The 22,585-nt window shown below is 38.0% G+C and overlaps 1 protein-coding gene across 14 annotated transcripts in view; it reads right to left on the reverse strand.

The window, feature by feature from the left end:
* The window catches only part of PTPRM (protein tyrosine phosphatase receptor type M), a 488,712-nt gene that overhangs the window by 38,483 nt on the left and 427,644 nt on the right, over nt 1–22,585 (reverse strand). For all 14 annotated transcript variants that reach the window (XM_068932232.1, XM_068932230.1, XM_068932229.1 and 11 more), the window contains 3 exons: nt 21,418–21,505; nt 15,421–15,497; nt 12,559–12,595 (listed from right to left, as the gene is read on the reverse strand). In XM_068932232.1, the coding sequence (XP_068788333.1) occupies nt 12,559–12,595; nt 15,421–15,497; nt 21,418–21,505 (202 nt within the window). The remainder of the gene's footprint in view (nt 1–12,558; nt 12,596–15,420; nt 15,498–21,417; nt 21,506–22,585) is intronic.

A 22,585-nucleotide genomic window follows, 5' to 3' on the forward strand; every position in this document is an offset into this window, starting at 1 on the left:
ATAGCCACTGCCATACAGCAGTACAGCTGTATACGGGCTCATGTGCATCCTCCCCAAATGAGCTAGTTTCTGAATGGAAGATGTTTTGTTTCAATCTGATCAGTTGCTCATAATCCAATTTGTCAAGACCAGTCTTTACCATATGCCTCCTAAATACATCCACCAGTATGTTTCACCCTTCCAGGAATTCTGAAGGTTTTAGTGCCTACACGGGGGTGAGTAAGTTCAGAACAAAGCTCCTTTATCAAAACTTTAAAAACTCAGGCAATGATCAAGTAGTCCTTCTGCAACAACCTTCTCTCCAAGTAGATTTGGATACTTATTTTCTACCATAAGATGTACACTTAAATTGATTTTAATTCCTTTTAAAGGCTTATACAAGAATATATTTTTACAGGGACAATATGTATGCTCATCTCCATACTGTGAGTAACTTCGAAGTCTGAGATAATACCATGATTGAGATATTACTAAAGCATAAGGGCCCACCACTCATCAATCGTTATCTAAATGCATACAGAGGAGTCTTTTATATCTTCAGGTGTCAACAAGACAATAATGAAAAAGAATCGGGTCATACAATCTGGATGCTTTTAATGCTTTAATTGAAGTCATCACAAGTCTGAGGACAAACTAAGACAGTAGAGAGGGCAAAAATGTACCCCAACGCAATGCACCTATTCACTTTCACTGAAGTCTCATATAGGCCTGTCACTGTAAGAATTATCATACTAAAAGGCAATAGTCATCAGTACTGGCAGAACCTGGCCATAAATGCTTCAGTGTTATTTATTAATTGCTGGTTCATAGCCGCCATACTTCACTATTAACTGTTATTTGTTGCTTCTGCACATCCCAGCTACAGACATTTTGTGCACTGAAGAATCTTAATGAAATTAAACAAACCCCTATAATGAGCTGAAGAAATACATTCTCGCTTTTATTTCATTTGATTTATACCGTTGATACAGACTATGATGGTATATGAAATGCACATTCTAATTTTAGCCTTAAGCATATTAATAATTATGTACTCTTAAATAGGGCTGTATTGTAATTATACAGTTATGCTGACCTTTCTCATAAAACTTTCCTAGAAATCTCTCTTGCCTTAGGAAAACACAAATAAACAAAGATGCTGATGAGCTTTTCACAAAGTCGGTACACATTAGGTATGTTAAGCCAGCAGGCAGCCTAAGCAAGGAAGCCTGAGGCAACGGCTAGTCTTATGTCAGGTAAGGAAAAAAATACCCTCAGTTTTAAACCTAATTTTAACTGCTTCCTCCAAGGAGCGAGATGCAGAGACGGAGCAGAGTGGTGCCAATTGCTTGCAGAGACTGTAATTAACTCACACTGAGGCAAGAAAAAACGCCATTTTATAGGTGACATTCTACCAGAACGTTATAATTCATGAACAAAAAATAATATTACTTTCAAACCAGACTTAAGAATATACTATCCACATTAAACACTTGCATAATCTATATTTGAAGTAATCTACAGTTAGTCCTCCTTTTTTTTTTTTTTCCGGCCTTTGCAAGGGTACTACCTTACAATGCAAAAAACAGAAAACAATATGCAACAACGCTATTCCACGGTAGGTCACCTCAGCTACACTCAAGCGGGTTAATCAGGACTGAGCTATGAACTTAAAACGGGTTTTTCATGATTTCTACCCTTAGATGGATTGCCAATAAGAAACAGATCTGACTGAATCTTGTTAGCTTGACATTTCAGGAAAACACTGCTTATAAAGCAAGTCGAAATGCTTTACTGGAATAAATCCTGGCCAATGCAGCTGCAGGAAACATAAATGCTTTCTGCTGTATCCTTCGTTAAGGAAAAACACAGCCGCCTCTTATTATTAGCCAAGGACAGCAGAGTGAATAATAATTGGCTGATTTTCAAGCACAAACTAAATCTTACCTGCTCCAAGCTAGCCAGTCAGCAAGCACTGCTGACTGCACATCAGTATATGTGAAAACTGGCTTTCACAAAATGAAATTTTCAAAGTGCTTTCAAGTCCCATTAGGTTTCAATGAGGCTCAGACTACTAAGTGACTGAGGTGCAGGCAGAAATTTTATCTATAGCTCCCACGAGACTGACCAATGCTTTGGCTGGACTTCTGTACCTCCTCCTCCTGTATTTATGGAAGGAGTCAGCACTACATGTTCCTCAGGATGATGAAAAGGAGGAGACTCTTCTCTAAATCCTCCATCTTTTTCCAAACAGAAAGAGACCGTAAAAACATTTGGCCTGTAATGTGGCCTTTACAACGTGTGGTAGCGATGACCCACAGCGTTATTGTTTTATGAAATATACGCAAATGTTTCATTGCTAGCTTATATTAAAAGCCCATTTTTAAGCTCCCAAATAATTGCATTTAAAGACGCTTAGAAAAATATATCCTTTGAACAAGGACAAAGATTATTATTGTAGAGATTTTTTCTTTAAAATTACTTAATTCACAAAACTAGATAATGAAGTTGAAAATAAATATAAGTAGTTATATATAAATATACAGACATATATATAGATATATATATATATAGATATAAAAAAAATTGGGTAGAGTTGGATCCTTTCCCTTGCTGGCATTTCCTCTGATCCCATTCTGCAGCGCTTCTGTGAATAGTCAAAAGTTTTACGGGAACGTGCTGTTTATTCTCTGGAATATCATATGACATTTTCTTTTAGTTACTGAGACAGAACAAACTAGGCTGGAATATCACACATCTCTACGCACTATTTGGTCTGTATTATGGTGCTGTCTAGAAATCCCAGGCAGGGAGTAGAGCTCCACTGTAATAGGAACTGTGTTACATATTAAATACATATGAGTATACAAAAGGTGCCCAGGACCCTCTGAGGCATAGTCTAACCACACCTGGAGAGACAACAGGAAGCAAGCTAGGGTTACAATGAACTGAAAAGGCTTGGTACGATATGCAGCAGCCAGGATATGCCAGTTCCCTAGCCATTTCAGAATATTCTTAACTGTCCTTGCTCCACATTTGTATTTCCATCATGTTCAGAAAAAAGCCATAGATGCACTTAAATATACTGTTAAATCTGAAACCAGACTTTATTTGTGCAGTCTTGGCAGCTGCTATTTAAGACATTTTTATAACACTACCGCTAATGCTACCAGCTAACTTTCCATCTAATAAAGTGTTACATACTTATTGATTGACATTTCTCCATGGCTAAATTTCCAATACTAGCTCAGTTTGTTCTGTATCAACAAAATAAAATGAAAATGTCATATGATTTTCCAACGAATAAATAGCACGTTCCCATAACACCTTTCGACTACTCACAGAAGCACTGCAGACTGGGAACAGAGGAAATGCCAGCAATAGAAATGATCCAGCTCTTTCCAAGGTTAGTCCGAGACCAGGCAGAGCTGAATGCAAAAGGCATAAAAGCCGTGTATACAGCATTACTGGCCACATATGTTGTCATTACGCCATTCAGGGAAGCTGCTTTTTCTGATCCGAACTGAGAAATAATTCAACTCCTTTTTAATGTTGTTCACCTAATACTTTTGAAAAACTCTTCCTTCCATGTAACACATACCCTGTAGGGCAGGGATATTAGTTTGTCCCTCTCATTAATGTTTTTCTCAATATGGACGATCCAGCCCAAATTTTGCATGACAGTAATAGGAAAAGACCATGTAGCACTCTCAGAGGTTGTGTAGGAAAACCCTGGTGAGGGTTATGGGGATACCTGAGTCAGTTTGGGGTCCTGAATGTCTACACTCTGCAGCTCAAATAAGTGCTTTATAGGAGCACGGCTCGGCAATAGCTTGCAGAGAGCGTTCTTCAGTTTTTTCTTCTTATGAAACAGGAACACTTTGAATAACTGAAACTCTAACAACAGGCCTTGGTGTCGTTCGTGCCAGCAGAATGTGCCAGCTACAGAGCAACAGAGCTTTGTAGTCTCATTTGCCCACGTGCCCTCTTTCTCTCTGTGCCCTACAGACCTTTAACTTAACAATTGTTAACTTAACAATTGTTTTAACAATAAAAGGCAAGCATGTCAGGAGAACAAAAGGGGGAGAACAGAGGGGGAGAACTGAGACATCAGTCCAAATTCGATCAGATCCAATAGAAACATGAGATTGCGCCTCCCCATCTGAGGTCAAAGCTCTGATCAGTGGATTATTCCAGGAGCCTTGAGCCCGCAGTTTGCCCAGGAACTCTGTCTTTGTCGGAGGAGTCCAACAGAAAGTTTCAGTTTTGCTGAAGCAATGTTTTCTGATAAAAAAGCTGTTTTCATTTCTTATTTGTATATTTTTCTCAATAAGAGTAATTTGCAACATAGAAATACGAATACTTATTAATCACTCATTCTAAATGGCCCATATGAGCTTGGGAAGACAAACAGATATGGAATTTGTTGTAAACAACATGCTGCCTGTAACACTTCCATCTTTAAAATTTTAGGTAATTGATTTGTTGGAGTAGGACCTTCATACTAACTTGTAATGCAGAATCAATTTGGACGATGGATGAGAATTTTAAGATCATTTTATCCCTCTCACAGATGGTTCCTTAGGGAATGGACAAAAGAACCTAATTAGTCTTTTCCGTTTCTTCTTTCTATTTTTGTGTTGAGTCAATCATATGCAGCATCAGGATATAATAAAATCATCACCATTCTTTTGCTCAAAAATATGAGTTCATTCTGGCTACTTGTATCTTTCCCCAAGGACCTCACTGTGAAGCAACGCTGCCCATACTTGTGAGTAAGATATTCAGAAGCTATATTTTTTGAACTTGTGCTAGAAGTTTAAATGGATTAGGGTGAACACTTTAGTCTGATGAAAAAATAAGATAATTTAGTCTACACTAAAACATAAGTAAAAACGCTAGTGAATCCAAATTTGTCATAATTCATTATCCTCATAGGTATCTCATGAGTGAGATATATCACTCACAACGTATTTTTCTATTCAAGCCTTGAGAATTTTGGTACATTAATTTCTTCCTCTGTCAGCCTCGCATTTATTAATATATTTCAAAAGTCAGGAAATATTCAGAATCAAACAAATTGATAAAGATACATGTGAATAACATTAACAGATATATGTGTATTGGATAATTTCCCTCTAATTTCAGGATAAATACAGTAAAAATGCAATCTACATGACAACAGATTCTCTCAGCACTATTGTCTATTGTTATTTTTGGGAGCACACTGGTTATTTCCACCACTTAAATTAGGAGAGGGTGACTTTACCCTTTTTATTCTATTTTTTGTTATATTTTATGGGGAACACAGTATTTGATGCGTAACGTAAATAAAGAAAGCCATTCTAACATATGGACTGGATATGTGCTTTATAGAGAAACAGTCAAATGAGCATACATGCAACAGAACAAGATTTAGTAGCAGCAGAGGGAATCTCCACAAAGTCTGCACCTGAATTTGCAACTGCATGGAAAAATATAGATGCATAAGGCAATAAATTAATCTAATAAGCTTGTATCTTTATTTCCAAGGCAGTGCTTTAAAATCACCCAGACTGTTACATGCATTGGGAAAGATTTCAATTGCCACAGAAAGATGTAGAATAGAGAAAAGATGAAAGGTTTCAAAGATTTGGGTATGGCCAAGAGACAAATATAAGCTGCCTACTTTGTTTTTGTATACATTCGTTTCTGGATACATTTGTTTCTGAAATACATTCTGTTTGTAAATGTGCTGCACCCTTGTTTTTCATGAAAATCAGAAGACAAAAAGCATTCTCACACCTGCTGCCAAGCTTCCTCCAGGCTGCTGAAGACTGGCTGGAAACCAGACTTGACAGAAAAAAAGATGCTTTGACTGTCTGATTACCCTGGCAACCTCCATTTCTCTGTTCCTTCTTCTGCCTTAGCATTAGGTGTCACTGTGATTGACAGGCATCTTAGCAATACTCCATCAAAAGTGTCCGTGTGCCTTCTCCATCAAGTCCAATTTACAGCTCACTCTTTACCGAGGACGGAAGCTCTATGATCAAAAATCAGCTTTTCAAAATTTGCTTCCCCCCGAAATACAGATATGTGAGGTACATTTGCAAAGGCTGATGTTTCATAAATCTTCCTTGGACAAAAAAAGGGATGGTAGTGCCTGACCTCAGTAATTAGGAGTCTGAGCGACAAATAAACCGAGAAATGGCGTGTTGAGAATGTTCTTTTTAACAAGTGTCTCTGGCTCACAAGGACAGCTTGCTCAACTCTTGAGTTTCAGGAAGATCATAAGTTACTTCTCTGCAGCACATATTTTATAGTCGTGTTTTAAAAATTAGGACAAATATTTCACTCTTCACAAAATCTTCTGTTTTCTGTAATACAGCCTAGAGGCGTTTCCTTTTGCCTAAATGATTCACTGTTTTGTCCACTTAGTGTAGTTTCTCATTTCTCTTGCTACTTAACTCTGACATGCAAAAGTCTTTCACAACTATTCTGGACTGACTTCACAACAGAGGTATTTAACCAATACCTTGTCTTTGAGACACAGATCTATAAATGCTCTGAAGATCTGCATGCCTGATTTCCTACTGCTCTTTCTTTGTGAGGAAGAGAGATTTGAAGGATTGCTTTTTCCTTCCCCGTGGCTTTGACAGTGGACTACAGAAAAATCATCAGTTTTTCAAAATGTTTCACAAACCACATTAGGAAACAAGTGAAAGAACGGCCTGCACAAGATGAGGAAACGTATATTAGCAAATAAATATTAAACAATTATTCAGTATCATTTTCATAGCTTGTTTGTAGTTTCAAAACATTCACAAATGTTTATCAAAGGCAGTGAAGGATTTTATGCAAAATGCAGCCCCCATATGTGAAGAATGTACGTGGCTCTGTCTAGTAATGGATCCATCAGCAACTTTCCTGTGATGCTCATGGCTCCAGTCCGTCTATTCACAAAGAGTTGGAGAAGTGACACACTGCAACATATCCTAAGCCACCTTCCTATCTTATCTTATCTATGCTAGCTCCGCACTTACAGCCTTCTACATTGAATGTAGAGCAACAGGGCATTTCATTCTGTATATGGGCAAAACTGCCACAGAGCTGATTAGGACAAAGACAGGAAAATACGGAAATCATGGAAACGTTGAACAGTCAACTCACAGAGTTAGCACTAAAATTCCCTATGATAAAAAAGGCAGAGTGAAATCCTGGTACTCTCAGGTACCACAGTGCGGTAACTGTTGACAAATGCTGACTTCTTGACAGTTACCGGTTTTCACTACACACTGCAATTTTTTTCTCCTTTAGGCCTCAACACTAGTAAAGCACCAACTTTTAAATATGTAGCCACCACAGAACTGAATGCCCGTCCCTCTTGAATGTTGGGTAGATTTTTTTAGACTTCAATAGGAAAAATAATAAATCTGGATTATTTTGCTGGGAATCAATGTTTGCTGGGAAATTACAGTAGAGAGAGCTTTGGTGAATTTGCCATGTGGCTTCCCAATATAATCTGGGGAAATCATTTCCAAATGTAAAGACTATATTATTCCTGTATGCATTTATGTGTGAGAAAAAAAGTAATTTTTGCCATTGTCATTTGCCACCGCTGCTGCCGACTAGGTTAAGGACATGTTTCAGAAGGACTTGCCTATTCAACAGAGTACTTAAGAACAGGTTTATCATCTCCTTCGCTGGAGACAGATGGCTTCAATCACCATTTCAGTGTCTTGACGATTAGGAAGTAAAGAACGGTATCAAACACAGTTGAATCTTCAAAATTAATACAGGTGGATAACATCCAGTCATCCCACATACACCAGGAAATCTGGCTGACTACCTTTTATTGTGCAAAAAAGACAACATGTATAAAGCTGAAAAACGTGCAAGACTATCTTGCTCTGTTGTTTTTCAGTTCTCTCTGCAATAATTTCAAATGCTAATTTCCATCTGGAGGCTAAAACCACGGCAGCAAAAGTTTCTTTGTAAAGATAAGCACGGAACTTCCACACTGCTGTAGTTCTGACAACTTTCCGCTACATAAAAACAAAAAACATGCCAAGAAAGTTAAGAGTATTATTATTCAAAGCGATACTTCTGTTTCAGATGCCTGAAAGGGAACTTTCAGTTGGGAAGAAAATGTATTTTTGTTTCTGAAAACCCTTATTAAAATGTTCACACAACATACACAGTAGTGTGTAGAAGAAAGACACGGATTTTGCAGAAAAGAGAAAGACAATGAAAGGGGTTATTACAGTGGCAGGTTTATGCTGCTGTAGTGCAGACCGTGTAAACATTTCCATTGTAAATATTTATTTCCAGAAGTTTATAATTCATACGTAAAAACTCCTCCTGCCTGAAACTTGACTTGATGTCTCCATAATCAGCAATATACGGTGTGAGAAAAGAAACAGTTTATCTGCTTTACCATTAGATATATAAAAAAGAGGGAGAAATACATGGGGCTTATTACATCTAAAGCTGCTTTATTTTCAAGAGTAACTTTTTACAGTCATTAAGATATGCTTTGAAGTACTTGCATAAAACACCTTAGATTAAGTTCCTCTATCTGCTGCAGGAAGCAGAGGGAATTGGTGAGTCTGACCCATGAGGAGTGCTCAAAAGTCAGAGATGCACAAATGAATGTACTTCATATACAATGACATGCAGTTTGCACGTGAGTATCTGCTGTTTAACACCTGACTGATCTGCTTGAAAACCAGCCCTGGTGGAAAAGGCAATGAGCCATGCTGCAGTGCTATATTAACATTCATTTGTCAGTCACAATATACACTTGCTGGTAGAGCAGTGGAAGAAGCATTACAAAACCTCTGCGAGAGACTTGCTAGAAGAAGCTAAGTCATAGCTCAGTTGCCTACATGAACTTGAAGGGCTAGAGAACAAGCAAATACACAGAAAGATTAATTTTTGCTACTTAGCAATCAGGGTGAGACATGCAAGATAAGAACTGTCAGCCGATAATAACAAAATCCAGCAGTGTGGGTGACACTAAGCACCGTACAGATATTTAATACAATGCCGTCACTAAAGGACCTAGGTAAAATTCATTGATTACCTAACTCCTGGAAACAAAGCTAGCTGCCGGTAAACGGAACAGCTCGTACCAACGCTCAATAGTCTGCTACGGAAGAATTTTAAAGAATTATATCTGTAGGAACAAGGATAAATAAAACAAAGCAGCAAGTTATAGATTGCACCAGCTTGTTGGTTCTCCATAACCCAAAGCGCTGGCTTGTGCCCAGGGATTCTTTTTTATTAAGGTGACTCAGGTGCGTGTCCCATCTGTTGATGTCAATTACAGTAGATCACCAAGTCTTTATTAGCTCTAAATCCAGTCTACCAGTTACATTATGCTTATCTCATAAAGGAAAAATTATGATAATATTTTCTAACTCAAATTGCACACTTTTAATGTATTATTCTTAAAATAGAAGCAAAATTTTGTTTTGATTATTAGTTGAAAGAGACTCCATTTGCTAAGTCTTTTAAAAAAATGTATCTCCTTCTTATTCAAAGGAGCAGCAGGATGCTATGAAAGCCAAGGTGGAAGATGCCAGTCTACATGTCAAAATCTGGTTAGTATGCAACATAGTAACACTTTAATAAACAGGTAATTATGCAACTCCCAGCTCTGTTAAAAGCAGATTGGTGGTCTATTACAAATTGATTAAATTTGCCACTTTTTCACTTCAAACAATTATATTTGCTCATTACCACTTGATATGTCGAATACACCTTAAGATGAACATAGGACAATTTAATATCAGTCATACTAACTCCTCAGAGATTGAAAACTGACTCATTGTAATGAGTCAGCAACTTTCCTGTGATGACGCATTGTAATGGTGTTTTCCTTCAAAGAACAATGGGCATGTGCGCAAAATTTGGGGTGCAGGTGAAGAGGGAGGATAGGAAAAGTTATTTAAAGACTGATGCAAAGTAGACATTAAGGGCATCAAACATGCAGCTTGAACTGCTGTGCTGCATTGACGTGCTTATACGTACCTACATGAAAATGTGTCCTAAAACAGAGTGAGACTTGGCTATAGGTGCAAGCCTTGACTCATGACAGGCTTACAAGGGAGGAAGACACACAGAAACATAGACTGTTTGGCACACAAAACAGATGCCTTTCTGTTTGCAGTTAACATGGAGCCTTGAAGGAGTTCTAGAGAGTATTCCTAGTTACTTTATCACTTTTGTGAAAGATACAGACGGGGACGGTTACTGGGACGGTTACTACCGTGCAAAGGCTTTGTCAGATGGCTGGGATACTGGAAAACAACACTCACTAGCCGTTACGCAGCTGCATCTATCAGGACATTTCAGACAACTTTCAAACACAGAGGAGTAATTTTAACCTTGTTCTACAGGTGGGAAAGCCTAGACAAAGGAAGGGAATGAAACTCACGATTCTTCATCAGGCCATGGACAGAGCCAGAGAGAGACCCCAAACCTCTTGAGATCAGTGCTTTGCTTTTTTTCCAAAATGGAGCTACAAAACCAACTGGCCTTAGAAATAAGATGTTAAAGATGTTATCCATCAAAAAACTCACAGCCGGATTAATTTTGAATTTGCAGCAAGCTGTCTGCCCATTTTTTAAAGGATTTTATTTTATTATTTGGAGAGTCCATTTCAGGCTCATTGCACTGTGGGAGCAGTTAGGCCTCCCCATGCGCTCTCAGATGCACCTACACAGAAGAAATGGATGAGACCGGCCCTAAGCAATGGCAGCTGGCACAGCCATACATCCTTTATGTCTTGGAAGATGATTTGTTTCTACTCCCCTTATTTTTCTCCTGGACTAGATACCTCTTGACATAATTTTAGAGAAAAACTGGGGCAAAAAAACTGTTGGGCTTGCTGGTGAATCCGGTACTTTGACTTTCAGTTCACTATCGCACCCAATATTTGGCTTTAAAGGCCCAAGGAATAAAATCCTCAAGCTTGGTATTTGCTACTCATATACTGATGGGTGAAAAAGCCATATGTGAAGTTGCCTCAGACAGCAATCTCCTGTGTATCCCAGGGAGCTGCCAGAAAGATCTTCTGGTTAATGTCTTGGAGAAAACAACTGTATTACAAACTGTAAATAAAATGCCAAATGTATCTGTGTATCTTTCCATTTTAGGATTCAAATAAAAGTGAAAAGCAATAGCACCATCAGCTAAAGGTTAAATCAAACAATCCATTTCTTCTCAGAAGAGGAGAGCGTAAAAGCCCAAAGTGAATCAAGCAAATACTCTCCTCTCATCCCAGTTTTCCTCTCTGGCTCATCTGTAAAAAGAGTGGTGGGTAGCAGAAGTGGAAGATGAAGCACATTTAAATGGCTCAGATTTGAACATCTCAAATTCTAAAATTCTAAAATCTACAGTGGTGAGGCAGTTTTAGAAATAAGCTGTGTCCTGCCCCACTGTTTATCTGATAGAAAGTAGCACCTCATCTGGGTGCCAACTGACATTAGTCAGAGAGCCAGAGAGCTGAAATTTAGAAAAGCAGTGATACACAGACTCCCACTGGTAAAAGTGGGGGCTGGTGGCTGCAGGCACTGGGTCAGTTAGGGGGAAATTTCAGTCACAGTAAGAGCTCTTATTTGACACGGCCAACTTTTTCTCTGTCTTGATAAAGTATCACTAAAAAGTATATATGCCCTCTAAATCCAATAAATACGTATTATTCTCAGTATATTAGTCTCAATACCCCAGCTGGTGCTCTTAAAAGACTGGGCACGCGTTGAAATAATGGAACTAGACAACTTCTTCAGATCTCCTGGCAAATCGAGGGAGCTCTGCTATAGATTACCTACTACAGAGAAGAATCCCTCCCAGCAGTGGAGGGGCAATCAAACTTTCACGCGTATGCTATGCAAATATAGGCAGGACACTGCCAAATTGTTCAATATTATGATTAACCAGCTGCAGAAGACTTATCTTTCTTGTCCGTTCCAGTTCTGAACTTGACCAAAAAATAAATAAGAACTGTGTCAAAACAGGCCAATTATGTCTCTGAAGACAAGCGAAAACTGAAAACTTATTTGTGTACTGACAAAAGGAAGAGGTTCTTGCAGCCTCTAGAAGACAGCCTGTAGAAATCTCTCTCCAGAGCCCCCTGAGAAATCCCTCTGCAAATATAATGTGATTTTGGGTCCTCTACTAAAACTTGCAAACTAAAATGTTTTGTAGTCTGAAGTCTAGTTGTCATTAATCAATAAGAAAACACATTTTCATGTCACCATTGTCCCCCTGAAAAGTTTACTGAGTTTATTATTACCCTGACATCTTTTTCATGAGTAAGGTATGGAGTGACTTCTGTCAAAAAAGGGCATATTTTGATTTTCCACCCAAAAAGCTATTTGAGTAAAAGGGTAAAGGACAACTTACATGACATACCTGAAAATCAGATAATGGCAGTTCAACTTGCTTGCTTTTATCTGATTGAATTTACTCTGCCATGGATATTGACTGTGGCAAAAATGCTTATTAAAGAGTATAAACTGTAATCCAAACAACTACTTAGTGTATAAAGCCTCTTAGGTAGACATAGCCAAAAAGAAAGGGTAACAAACTTACCTTGTGTAGCAATGTAGTGATTCGGCCTATGATAACCCTAAAACAAATGGGAAAAATTATAAGCAATGTGCACCTTGGCCATGTTGCTTTCAGTGAAATTTCATCTAAAGTAAAAATCACAACAATAAAGGCAACATATTAGATGCAAAAGTTGTTCTTTCCAGTGGGGGAAGGGTTAGGGAAAAGGGGAACAAGAAGCAAATGCATTTTTCTGCAAGATGCTTAAGTTCCAGCCTTGTACATCAGGGGACAGAGGTAATAAGTCCTGTAAGTCCCTTGTTTGCTCTGCTGAAAATGAACAGTATGAAATCTTCTCTAGCACTTGCAGCTAATAGCATCAGATGCTCATGGAGGCAGAGATATACCTCCAAGCTATTGCTACTGAGTGCGAAGCCAGTCCCTTTTTTAACAGTTAAAGAATGCTAGATTTGCATTCGGATGGGGGAAGTGTGGGAGGATGTCCACTCGGCCCTCTGTGATTAGTTTAAGAACTATTTCTGAACAGTAAAAGGGAGGGTAATTCCATGATTAAATGATTCGGTATGAATACTCTTGTTCATCTATAAATAGGAAGAACATAAAACAATTCTATGTTTCTCTAAAGAGAAGAGCTATTTAATCACAAGCTAGCTGTGCAATAAAGACTAATACTCTATGGATTCTTAACATTGAATAGGAAGCCAATAGGGAACAATACCATTTATACCGTATTTGACTTTCTAATGCGATGGGAATGTCACCAAAGGTTCAGATCACCAGATGCACCACTATGCTGATAAATCCAGTTACCAGTATTAAATTTTCAATACTGGTTAGGTTGCAGTGCCAGTCATCAAAAGTAAGAGTTTAAAGGTGTAGCTCACCATGGCAATTTCTTTACAAGGGAGCAAAAGGACCTGTGGAGATGCTGGGTAGGAAAGACTGAAAACAATTGAAGACACCTTGAATATTACAGAAAAGCTAACACGAATTACAGAATTTATTCCTTTATGTGCCACTGAAGCAAAATTTAGGAGTCTATGAACTGAGAAGCCTTTAGATAGCTGTAGAGCTGCATTTTTCCTCCTACAAGTTATCAAATATCCCTAGCTGCTTGGATTAAATGATTCAGCTTCACAGCACAATGAGGCATGGGGAAAAATACAGCACAACCCTTGCCTTTCCTCTTTTATCCAAGAAAATTTCATCGTGTTTGTGATGGTGCCATTCCCATATTAACATGTTTATTCTGACAACAAGGCAACTGTACTAATCATCGCATGCAAGAGAAACATCACAGCTGCTTCTGTAACAGAAAAACAAGCATTTCCAAAGGAAACCTGACTAGCAAGACTATTAACAAAAAATGCTGTGTTTTATGGATGAGTGTCTTTTGAAGATGACTGCAGCTCTCCATGCTTTGCACTGAAGCCATCTCCTGAGGATTACGGATGAAGGTGAGATTTTTTTCTCATTCATTGTTTCTTTCAGGGCCATATTCTCTCCGTCCTTTTGTATTTCCATAAGCAAAAAAGACTGCTATGAAGCTATCCTATAAGCATTTTAAATGAGACCATATGCTCCAAATCTTCCTTCCTCATTTATTGTAAAATTTTAGAGTCAAATCCAAATCAGAGCTCAGTGACATACTAATAGGCTAAAATGAGAACCATCAGTCCAAACAATTGTGTATGTTGGGGAAGTTTGGAAGTGAATTCAAATCTAACTCTTCAACATGAACTCTCTCTCTCCTTTTATGAGAGAAATTACTCCCTTCAGAGTGTAGTGAGAGTCCTAAACAAACATATTTCCACTTGTGCCTTTACCTCTTGGCAAACATGCTATTTTTTCAGGCAGTAAGGGACTAAAAAGCAATCTAAGCTTAACTTAATGGTTGTTGAACACGCTAATAAACATCAGTAGAAGGAGATATTTTCAGACTATTATTGCAACTGAAATAAGCCCACCTTTCTTGTACAGCTCTATTTCCTCCAAATTCTGAGAAAAATATCTGTTACCTTCTTTTCTCATATTGGGTGATTACATTTGAACCAAGAACTGTGACACCCTATTTCGAAGATATCACTACTGAACAAGAAATCTTTAGCAGACCTGTTTCTTATGAAGCAACAGTTGTTTTACTTAGCCTAACATCTAACGCTGCATGTAGATAATAAAATTATTACCTTTGTTATCCCTATTCTGGCTTTAGATAGTATTGCCTTTCTAATGGTTTTCAATTCTACTTTAGAATTCATTCTTTCAACCAAAACCACACCATCTCTTAAAGAATTTATTCTAATGTAAAACATTAAGTTAACATGATGCAGAATGAACAAAGAAGCCATCTTCAATAATTAAACAGCCTACATATTTAATGAAATGTCTTGCTTGCATTAGAAGTACTGGTTAACAGCTGCAGAATATACTTTGAAGGCGACTTAAAAGCGCAGAGATGACAAGAGATTGCAAATCTCTGCATTAGGCATTACAGAGTTTTGTCACATTAATATGCAAACAGCTTTCTTTTAAATGTGGAATGATGCCAAGTTGTTGACAGAAAGTGAAAATAACATTTTGCTAGTCCATATAAGCACCGGCAGGCAAAGTAGCCATACAGTGATACATGCAAGGTTTCAGTGTAGTGGTAGTTTGAGGAAATCACTCCTTTCATTTGCTTGCTTACTGACAAAAACTTTGAGGCTTTTTTTTTTTTCTGTTAGCGTACAGCTAGCCTCCTGTGACAGTACTTCCCAACAATGTCTAGCAGCTTATACTAACTATGATATCTATTACAAATTAAGAACAACATGCGAGAATAATAAGAGCTGCCTCTTTGATTGAACACAATGTTAATTTTGTTGACTATATCAATATACGCACATCAATATAATTTCCATTGATGTAATCGGAGTTTGTTTCTCCTTCAATGGGCTGCAGTCTCACTCGAGAATGATCGTCTGAAATCGCAACAATGGAAAGAAAAGAAAACAATTAAGGACACATTCAGTAACAAATCCTTCATTAAAATACTACTTTAGAGCCAAACTAAAATCTCAGTACTTTCCAGTTCCTCATTATACTGTCGTCCATGAAAACAATGTATCTACATTAAATCTTCATTTTAGTCATTCATAAGGCTTCCCAAATCCCCTCTGATTTTCAATTTGAATGCCTTAAGCATATCTAACATGCAATAATGTCTGTTTCTCTTCAACATCCCCCCTTTCGTCAATAACATAAATAACACTGAGTTGTCAAAGGTTAAGTCATTTGCAAGTGTTTCTGCCTATCCTCAAAATAAGCTGGAGTGGTTCTACAAGACTTACCGCCACTGTGCAGTTTCTGAAGGAAATTCATTATGTTTTCAATAAGAGAGAAAGCAAAATAAAATAAGGACAAAAACCAAGCAGTCAAATAGTGTGCTTGTCACTGAATTTTGCTCCACTATGGTGGTATATATATCCATCCAGGAATCCTACCAATTAGTAAGCACTTTCAACTCTATTTTCCAAATTCCAGTCCAAAACATCAGAGCATGAGTTAGGTGGTTGTCAGCTGCCTTGCTGTATTTAGGATGCTACAGCAGCGATTAAGGAGTGCTAGAGGCTAGATCCCTCTCATAAAAACTCTGTGGATGCTGGCAGGGCTTCTCCCGTGAGAATCTGAAACGTGCTTCTCCGGGTTCAAAGGTGACCAAACTTGATGGCTTTTCCAGAATGCTGCAGGAGCTGTTGATGAAACAGTGCTCTAGGGCAACTGGAGAGTATGGTTTCAAGGATGGAGGCATGATTGACAGCCACTTTCCTGATGCTTTATTTACAGGCTACCCTTGTTAATTAGATACCTGTGTATTACTGTCATTGACTGCTGCCTGCTGAGTTAATCTTACTTGCAGCTGACGAAGAGGCCTTAGCTTCCAACATTACTTAGTTGTAAATATAAGTAAGCATTAGAGCATCTGAAACTTGCATCCATGTTCTCAATGGCTAATATTTTTCAGCTTAACCCCCTGTAAAATTTAACAGATGAGTGAAATAACATGAAGCGGCCTAAAGATATGATCTCATCATAAGTAGCATAATATTTGCCCACGTCATGGGGGAAGAAGAGGGCAGCGTGTCCCATATCCCTGTCATTTATCAAGTGGTTCTTAAAATAATATCGTTTCAGAATGATAGGCTAAGAGCTCTTCGAATGGATAAGGAAGAAAGGAAGAGGCAAACTGTTGATTTCATTGCCTTTTATGCTCCAAAAATCAGGGACTATAAATCTCGGAGCCATTTATAGAGATGTGATCCTCCATTACATAAACTATGCTTGTCTGACCCTACCAAGCTACATTTATCCAAGTGCTGTGCTAGTCTCTGTTTAATTAAGCTGTTTATCAGTTTCTTCGGAACAGAGGTTAGGCTTACAGGCCCTTAATTCTTAAAATTCATCTTACATAAGAAACACTATATTAGGAACTTTCAAATCTTCAAACATAGTTGTCGCTTTTATCATTTTGGGATCTGATCCAACTTCTGCTGAAGTCAACAGATTCTAGAAGTCAGACCGGCTTGGACTCACGGTATATCTGCATCTGTGTCTCCATGATTTCATGCGCCATTTCCTTAAAAGCATCCTCACCAGAACAAGTCTACTGCTATCTTTCTTGAGTTACTTAGGGCAGGAGTCAGTTGTCTAAATGCAATCACTGAGTGCCACTTTACAAATCCCAGATTATATTGTATAGCCTTCAGCTGCCATGGCCGAAGGGTAGTCTCATGTGCGTATCATGTTATATTTGTTGGTCCTGCATAGGTATTCTGAGACTTCTGAACCCTGGCTTTGATAACTTGAACATCGATGAGTTCCACGTTTGGGCCACAAAAGCTTAAATTGCCTTAACAAGGCCCTAACGTATCTTAAAAATGTAACTTCTTGTTATTCATTTTAGACTGATACATTCAATGGAATACTACTACTCTTTCTTTACTATTTCTGTTATTTAATTATTTCCTTTACTTACTTCATTCTTTCCTTCCTTTTTTTTTGCTTCTGATTGGACAAAAGTGAACATGTAAATTCATGTCTATATCTTCATATCCCCTCTTTGCCCTTCTTTCTTCCCATGTGAATCTTTTCTAGTGCTACATTTGCATCTAAGTTTCAGGGAATTCTGGAGGTAACGGACTGTTCAATGCCCATTAATTTGCAGTGGAGCTGGAGAAACTCCCTTCGTTGATACCTTTGAAAACGCCAGTCGACTCCTTGCTGCATGGCAACATTCCTTAATTTGAAAAAATTCTTTAGTCAATCAAAAAATGTTACTGTGTGTATGCCTGTGCTTATGTCATATGGATTTTACCCTAAGAGGTACACATATACATAAACACATCCAACACACTGATTTTTAAATAGCCTTTAGGTTAATTGTCTAGATTTTTAGGGTGTTTTCTTCCTTTATACCTTAGCTTGCTCTTAACAATTTTTCTTGTAGCCTTTAAATAGACTCTTTTCAAGCTCATTGTTATTTTGATACCCCTCTATTTGGATATCAGATTTAATTCTGCACTGATCACTTACTTACACCTTCAAAATGAGTTATGCTAGAATCTATTTGACTTTGTAGATAATGACAATAGATAATGAATACAAGCATTTCATTCTCACTTCCCTCACGTTACATGCAACATGCATATATCAGTCTGCAGACTGCGATCTCTAATATGCGCTTTGAGTAGCTGGTTGATCAGCATGCCCAACCAATGACACTTTCTTGGGAGGTGCCTCGCTGAATTCTTTGCAAATTGGCGTTCTATAAAAGTCTCAGCTTAAATTTTTAGTTGTTTGTAAAAGCTGTGATCTATATTTTTATTTAGTCAGTGCTGAGTTAGGCAAAATACGTAAATAACCCTTCCTACCCCTAACTTACTTCAGGATCTCTCCTGAGGAAAAAGTAATAGGTTTTACCAAACCCACGCATAACCCTACACACAATTAGGACAGACACATAATTTTCTTAGGCAAAAAAGGTTCACTCAGCAGATTCACATCATTTCTAGCCCTTAACGAGAGAACAGAAAAAAGGGCATGTGTGTTCTGTACAGAAGGAATATATGTTATGTGAGTGACTGTACTGTGGCCATGATTCAGCTTGCTGATATAGCGGCTCACAACTTGTAGCCACCTTCGTACAGTGGGTAAGGCATGCTTGTAGCCAATTAAATGCACATCACTTGGGTAATGTAAAGTATGTTGCTATTTTGACAAGCTCCTGCAACGCTGGCAGCTTGGTGCTATTGTTTCAGTTCCCTCAGAAAGCAATAATGACTACAAGCAATAATGTAACCGTAGTGTCTAGGGGGAAACTTAAACGAAGAGGATAAATGGTCAGAAAAAAAATTACATTAAACTCTCCACAGAAAAAATATACATTTCATTATAATAGTTTACCCATAATTGGAGGTATCTAAGCCATCTGCACTATTTTTGATTCTTTAAATACAGCATAAAAAGGGAATTTACTAAAATAATTTCCAGCTAAAGCCAATACTTTTAACAAACTACCTGGGATAAATTTTCAAAAGTAGACCTCTAAAACTGTACTCTCAAACTCTGAGCCAAGCAACCATTTATCAGTAGAAAAATATGCAAAGTAATTAGACAGTTAACTACTCCATTTGCATACATCTATTCACCAGGTGACAAACTGAGGGCCGTTTTAGCCTCTCTCTTAAGACACTGCCCTTTATTCTAATGAGTTTTAATTTTAACTTATATTCTCTGTGTTTTCACAGCTACACAAATGGGGAGTTATTGATAACAACTCCATCCAACGCTTTCCTTTTGCTAAATACCGACGACATTAAAAGTAAATCGAGATCTAAATGATTAGAGTAACATTTGCCCTCTCAGTGAGCCTGCAGTATTACTTGTAATTGCCATTGATTTGTGTATCTAATATCTTTTACTTGCTTTCCTTTTGCTACTCGTCACTTCATTACCTCAGACATATAGCACTATTAGTCTTCTGTTTACTTCAACCGAAGGGAGTCAAAGTGACAGGCTGCGTATAACACGACATTAAAGAGGGGAGTGACAAAGCCAAACCCTGACTAAAACAGCAGCTCTATTGTCACAGTCTTAGACTGGAAATAAAATTTCACAAAGGAAAAATAAACATAAAAATCTTTGGTATTCTTATTTATGCCTTCAGGATTTTTACTTGCCTAACAATGATAGTAATCCAATATATTGCTATATTCTCACAAAACAAAAAGTTTGTTACGTATTAAAGATTGCTTGGCGGGAAACAACCGTGACCATGTGTAGTTAATTCACCTCCTTCTACCTATGCTCCAGCCCATCATGATATTCGCATTTCCCTAGTAGGCCTCATTTCCTTTTCTAGTAAGTGTCACAGTATGCGGCCCACATACACAGCAATGCAATCATGTCCAGCTTCAATCCGTTCAAAATGACGTGGCAGATATCATCCTCTTGCTCTTGCTCTGAGGCTCTTGCTCAGGCCTCTTGCTTAACTTGCCTCTGTGTCCACAAGCATTTCTTTCCACATCAAATAAGAGATCTCTTTTCTCTTCCTAGACTGTTTCAGCCCAACAGGGCCACAGTGGTATAAGGAACTATTCACAGCACCTACTGGAGGTTGCTAAGTTAGCAGTTGGTCTCTCTGAACTCCTGACACAACTACTGCAGAAAGGAGCTCCTGCAGTGCTGATTCAGAATCATTAAAATGGGCCTCACTTCTGACTCTTTTCTCTAAAAGAGCCGCCCTTTCCTCTGTCATGTCTATGTGGTTCACTGAGGATGAAGGAACCTAGATAGACCAGCGCATGGACAGGCAGCTACACTATACGCTGAAGTTAGGCAGTGTAAATAGTTACCACAAACTCCTTCCACGAGGCCCACCAAGCATTCAGGTAATTAGCACTATTCTTTCTCCTATGCTGTCCCGTGTACCTAGGGCTATAAATGATTTCTAAACTCCAGCAGTATCATTACGGATCCCTCCTCAAAGGCCATCTTCTGTCTTCATGTTTATAAAGTTTATGACAGTGATCGCTCACATGCAATGACTATGGCTTATACCTCTGCTCACATCTGCTTCATGGTTATCTGCCTAGCCCGTACATCCACTTATACTTCACATCTAAATCACTTAAGACTGTGAAGGAACAACCAGGGAAGGGATCATCTCCTACATATGCACTGGGAATTTACCCTTTATGTGCAACAATGCAAGCACATAAATAGCAATATAATTTCACTGAATTTGATATATTTGCTGCCCCAGTGTTCATGCACAGCATCTACTGCCACAGTGTTTGTCAATCTCATCGAGCGAATTTTAGGGGTTATTCACAAAACTATCATCCCCTGAAGCTCTTCATTACTATATCTAGTCTTCATGAAGCTTGGCATTTTTAAGTAAAACACAGTCATCCTGTTTTTTTCATTACAGTCTGTCTAAGGGTAAGAGGGCAAATCGGGATGTCTATCATTCTGTTTTCAGGGAATACCTAAGCAATATTGCCCAATCCTACAGTGTCCAGAACCCAAAGTCACGGTACTGATGAGATCATGGGTACTCTTCCACCAAGCTACCGTGAGCAGCCTGGGAGCTGGGTGCTGCTTAAAAAACAACATTCTCCATTAGCCAAATGTTGATGACAGGATGGAAGGTATACAGCAATCTAGGGGAGAAAATGCATTATATCTGACAGCCTTCTCAAAAAAATGTAATATCTTTCCTCACTTTTATTTTCTTAATTAGAGAAGAGGAATATGAGCCTGAGTGTGAGGCTGGTGGTCATTCTTATCAGCTGCTGAAAGGCAGTTAACACAGTGCACAATTATGCTGTCAACACTTACATGCAATGATATTCCCATATCTATTTTTCATTCTGTTCTCATCTTTCTTAGCTGAATCCCACGGTGCAGACTGTCCTTCAAAGAAACTCTAAAAAAAGGAAGGAAAGTAACATTAAGAAATGCATGCAGCAATAGTTACCATACAGAAAAACCACGGAGAGAGGTAAACAGTACTTACAGGTACTGCTGTTGAAGTGTCATTTAAATCATTTTTTTATAGAATACAAATGTGAGTTTCCTATTTAAATGGTATGCATGCATAGCTCCAAGTTTTATTGAAAACTTAACGCAAGATTATTTGTGTAACAGCAAGAAGAATATTTGCATGTGTAGTGATATGATAGTCAACCTTTCCAAAGTTGCATACCTGCAACGCTAAGAGTCCTTCATTTGTACTATCAAAATTCTCCTGATAGTTACATTCATATGAAGCTGAGTTTCATCATCATTGCTGGAGTTGTTCCAGTATTTGAGAGCAGAATTTCACATTGTACTAACAGTATATTTTTGACATACTCACAGCTTTCAGTTACCTCTTGGCAGATGACCATACATAAACCTACATGACCTAAACATAGACAGGCATTTTTAAAAATTTGGATTAAATCGACATGTATGTGACCTTTACCAAAAAAACTACGTATGACACGACTAAGATGATTATTTTGTCAGTGACTAAAAATGGGATTTTATGAAAGACATAGTCTAATGTTCAGTCAGCCTCTGTGCTGCATTTAATAAATTTAACACAAATAAGAAAGATGAAGGTGCTAAAAATATCTTTTTTCATTAATAAAATACACAGCCTGTCACAGGGGCAGCAAATAAGTTGTTATGCACTACCTGTCCTGTCTAGTCTGTGGTCCAGAACATTTGCTCAATCTTAATTTATACTGTGTATTTGTAAGTCATGTAATATAGATGCATTTTACCATTTCATATTGAAATACTAACCTTGGGTTTAAAATATTTTGTTGTCAAATCAACTAGTGGAATTCTATCATGAGGATGGCTGGTCTTAATTCTTGTTTTGATCTTTTTATTTCAATGCTCAGTAGATTTAATCCTGTGATTCAAGAGGGGCATGAAGGCACAATGCTCTACTATTTTGATAACAGAAGTCAAGAACAGTTAAATTCCCAAACTAAACAGGGAAAACCTAGTGAAG

The sequence above is a fragment of the Struthio camelus genome, chromosome 2 (assembly GCF_040807025.1).
Source record: "Struthio camelus isolate bStrCam1 chromosome 2, bStrCam1.hap1, whole genome shotgun sequence".
In the NCBI taxonomy this organism is placed as follows: Eukaryota; Metazoa; Chordata; class Aves; order Struthioniformes; family Struthionidae; genus Struthio; species Struthio camelus.